At 32.4% G+C, this 4277-nt stretch overlaps 1 protein-coding gene across 2 annotated transcripts; it reads right to left on the bottom strand.

Moving 5' to 3' along the window:
• Positions 1 to 346: 346 nt before the first annotated feature.
• On the bottom strand, positions 347 to 3441 carry LOC134244746 (neuropeptide CCHamide-1 receptor-like). 2 transcript variants are annotated; one of them, XM_062726996.1, is made up of 3 exons: positions 3281 to 3441; positions 1144 to 2674; positions 347 to 414 (listed from the first exon to the last, which is right to left on the bottom strand). In XM_062726996.1, the coding sequence occupies exons 2-3, from the start codon at positions 2242 to 2244 to the stop codon at positions 409 to 411; spliced, it is 1107 nt and encodes a 368-aa protein (XP_062582980.1). In that variant the 5' UTR covers positions 2245 to 2674; positions 3281 to 3441; the 3' UTR covers positions 347 to 408. The 2 variants fall into 2 exon arrangements, with proteins under 2 accessions (XP_062582980.1, XP_062582979.1); XM_062726995.1 differs by having other exon boundaries at positions 347 to 380.
• Positions 3442 to 4277: the final 836 nt, after the last annotated feature.

Raw genomic sequence — 4277 nt, 5'->3', positions numbered from 1 at the left:
ATAACGATAGATTAATATTTAATATACAATGTTCAAATGGTTATTCTCCTCATGCTTTTATAAATAATGACGACAGAAAATCTAAAATGAGGTCGATCTTACTGGCCTGACGGATTAGGTTACAAACAACAAGAAATAGCTATTTTTATTATTTTAAAACAATAATATGCACCAACTTTTTTAATGACTAGCAATTCTAGTCTCTTTACACAAATATTGCACTTTCGATATATTTTCGTATTACAATATACGACATCATTTGAAAAATCAATCACACTTTGTCGAATAACACTGAGGTCCAGTACACGTGCATTTTATCTGTTTTTACGTCATCAGTAGGTCCCGTCTGCATTTTGGCGTGTAACTCAAAAGTTTTCTTTCTGCAATTACCAGGTTATAAATTAAAAATTAGCTCTTTAAGGCAAAACAAAAGATACATTAGTTTCCTGTGGCATGCGATGCTAAAAATTCAATGAGGTAAAAAAAAAATCATAAATATGTATTTAATTTTTTTTCTCAGAAAGCCTTTTAGCCTAGAAAATTTGCTTTAACTTAATAAAGCACTCATAAGAAATCAAGAGTAGAGCCACTGAGAAAAAATTGCTTTTTAAGACAAAGATAAAGTAACTTTTAGCAAGACATAAAGACTTCAGTAAAAAAAAGTTCAAAATACTTTTATAAAACATTTTATGATAAAGCAAAACAAATTCCCAAAAATCTATCTTGAAATAATAAAAAAAAAATATATAGAATTTTCATCGTCGAGATTTAACTTGAACAGTTTCTGTTTACAGGAAATGTACATATGTTAATCTCATTTATTTTATATCATATCAAATAAAAAATGCAGTTGTTATTTTCAATATGAGGAAGAAACCTTTAAAAGATTTTGTACAAAGAAAACAAATCGCATAGAACATTAGGAAAATATTGCTTCAATGTTACTTAATTATTAGCATACTCATATTTTTATTCAAAAATCAAATCCAAAGTGTATAAATTTTGTCATCGAACACGTTAGCCAAAGCATTACAAATGTTAAAGAATGTCATGTTTTATGATTTTGACTTCATAGGAATCAAACTTAGCATAAAATTACATAAAAAAGCAGAAAATTAGTCCGCCTGTAGAGATAAATCATACCTCTGAGTGGGCCTTGATGATGGTCATTGAGGTGCTCCCTCGTCTAATTGTTCCATTATAAAGCATGGCTGACGCCGATTCGGGTTGGATTGGCCTGTAGGACTTGGGACAGCAGCGAAATAAATATTTGTTGTAATATCTCCTGAACTGACTACTCAAAAAGTACAACGCATACGGATTTATACTGGAATAAACGTACATGAGACAAAATCCAATCACTTTGAAGATTACCCAGAATACAGTAACTTCTGCGTCATCACCTGACCAATGGAACCAAAGCAGAAACACGTATCGCGGCAGCCAGCAAAGTATGAATAAGAATACAAATGACAGCACCACTTTTGCGACCTTGACTCTAGCTTCCATTTGCTTCTTTTGTTGGCGGGAAACGACCGAGCCCGTACTTGTTTCACAAGGAATTCGACGACTGCTTGTCACCAGTATAATCGCCATCATACAGTAGAAAAATGCTATTATTAAGAGGGGTACTACAAACAGAACGATGAACTTGACCATTGTAAAAACCCTCATAAATACCTGATCATCAAAGCAATATTTTTTACCCTCAAAAACGACTATGTTCATGTTTACTGCTTCTGGTATTGCAAAGAGAGCTGATAAAATCCAAATCGAGGCTACAGTTATTCCTATCTTAAGTCTTGGTTTTCCTTTATGTTTGCTCATTGGAAACACGATTGCAAAGAACCTGTCGCCGCTTAGAGCCGTTAGCGTGAACACTGATACACCGACACACAGGGTTTGCAAGTATTCATTTCCTTTGCAGACCACCACTCCAAATGGATACTCGCTCAAGGTGAAGTACATTGAAGAAAAGGGAGCTGACATAAGCAATAACACCATGTCCCCGATAGAAAGACTCACTATTAGAATGTTCGGTGTGTTCCTCATGCATTTGTTGGCGAAAACAGTGTATATAAGTAGTCCATTTCCAACAACTCCAACAAGCATCAGAATAAAAAATACGATAGGAACAACAACACGCAACACAGCTGCGCTGGCCGGCTCGTTGTTGCTGTAATTTGTAAAATTTCCATCTGTTAAGTTAACAGCGTCAACAATAGATATGTTGGTAGACTCCATACTTGTTTCCGCACACCTCTCCTAGGTACTTATCAGGCTACTTTTTTTTTTTTCAACTGCAAGTTTAGATAAAACTTAAACAAGGACTTTTTTTTTCAAAGTCGTCAATATAAAATCAAATAAGACCGTCAGCTGCGTGTCATAATTAAACATGCAGAGACTTTACGTAAAGATTTATAATTACAGCATTTATGGATCTTTTTATCAAGAACAAACGCTGTGATCATGTGTCATTTATTCCTTGTCGATTTGCCCTGTAACTGGATACCTCGATGGATGAGGCCTGTCACTACATCTGTTCCACTGTTAAAATTTGTCTCCTCCTTGAATTGAGGTTGTCAAATTACCGACACCTTTTTCATAGCTTTTTGTTGTCTTAATCAATTTCATCTTTTTCAGAATTTTCATGCGTCATGAGGGTTTTTGAAATCTGAAAAAAAAAGAAATTACGAAAAGAATGAGTATCAAATACAATTCATTATAATGTCTAAAGTACGTTCAAGGCTTATAAATACATTTTTAAAAGAATGTTTGTTCATAATAAAGAATGTAATTTGATTTATTTCTAGATTGCGTTCTTTTGCTTTAATGAATTAAAAAAACTAATTCATTTTTTCCTCAATTCCCTGCAATATTAACCGGTGATTATTTTTATATTACTATGATAATGAAACTTGAACAATACTATTTTGACGACACCTAACCAAAAAAAAAAATAATGATTTAAAACTTAATATTCGAAAAGAGTGCTTTCAATTGACATAATACAAGACACAGTGCATTGTGTAGAATACTAAAAGAACTTTTCATATATCAATTCCCAAAATAACAAAATAAAAAAAAAATCTTTTGCTACATCTGGTTTGATGCAAAAATTAATAGAATTTTTTTTCTTCTTCATTTTTTCGATTCTTTTTCTCTTCCCAAAATGTACATATAAAGTGCATACCGACGGCTATTTAATTAATTTGAATTGCTTATTAATAAACTGTTAGCAATCTAATTTTGGAAAGATTAATTAGAAAGCATGACTTACCTGTAACCCATGAATCAAATTAATTCAGATTTGTTCATTTTCACTGGTTCGATAGATAATTCCTAGACAAGAACATCAGTTGGTGTATGAAAGAACCTGCTATTGAAGTGCGTCAGTTCTATCTCATCTGCCGAACATCGCTACCAATGGTTTTCTAAGAGGTTGGCCGCTGAGTACTTGCCTCCGAATTCTCATTGGTAGAACCCCTGCGCTTCAGAGTACTTATATTGACAAGTCGAGCAAACCAGGATTTGGATGTTATAGAAAGGCAAGTTCTATTTGTTGTTATAATTCAAATAGCATGGAGATTATTCTTCTCTTTCATTCTCAAGAAATAATTTTTCAAAATTTCTTTTGTTCATGGAAGGGCAAGCATGTATACTGCTAGGAACAGCCATTTTCGAAGTTTTATTTATGCATCAAGATTATATAATATCCTTTTTTTAAAAACATCATGTCATTGCTTAGTTAAAACAATGAGTTAGAAACGTACGCTGGGAATGCTGCTTAAAATGTTCATTTGTATTCACGATAAGCAAATTAACGGCGGTAAATAAAGAGATGTCATATTTTTTCAAGATGTGAGTTCATGATTTAAAATAGATTCATTCTTATGCAGTAAATCTCTACAATGGCAAAGTCATGCGGGCCCCTGAATTTACTTCTTTTCATATCCGTAGTTCGTTATAATCCTTTAAAGAATATTTTAAAGAATATATATCGAATTCACGATATATAAACACAACGTGCTACAAGTATTTGACTGTTGAATAGGTTCAGGGAAGTGTAAAAATGTGCCGTGGAGAACAAGATTTTCTAATAAAATAAATAAAAAGAAAACTTCTGTCAGTTTTATAGTTTACATTTGAGATCAATAGAATTCATAATAAAAATTTCCTTATTTTTCATTTCTACTTGTTACAGCATTAAATGGATGAATTCGTTTCATATTTATTTTGTTATTATCGAACATTTTTCAAAGGAATGTAAATAGTTT

This window comes from Saccostrea cucullata, unplaced genomic scaffold, assembly GCF_032062105.1.
Source record: "Saccostrea cucullata isolate Sc308-1 unplaced genomic scaffold, CSIRO_AGI_Scuc_v1 ctg2365, whole genome shotgun sequence".
NCBI lineage: Eukaryota > Metazoa > Mollusca > Bivalvia > Ostreida > Ostreidae > Saccostrea > Saccostrea cuccullata.
Note: the sequence above shows the minus strand (reverse complement) of the source record. Positions and strands in the feature narration are given on the sequence as shown.

Excerpts from the sequence above, each read along its gene's own strand:
- LOC134244746 (XM_062726995.1), bottom strand. The coding sequence starts at position 2,244 with ATGGAGTCTACCAACATATCTATTGTTGACGCTGTTAACTTAACAGAT.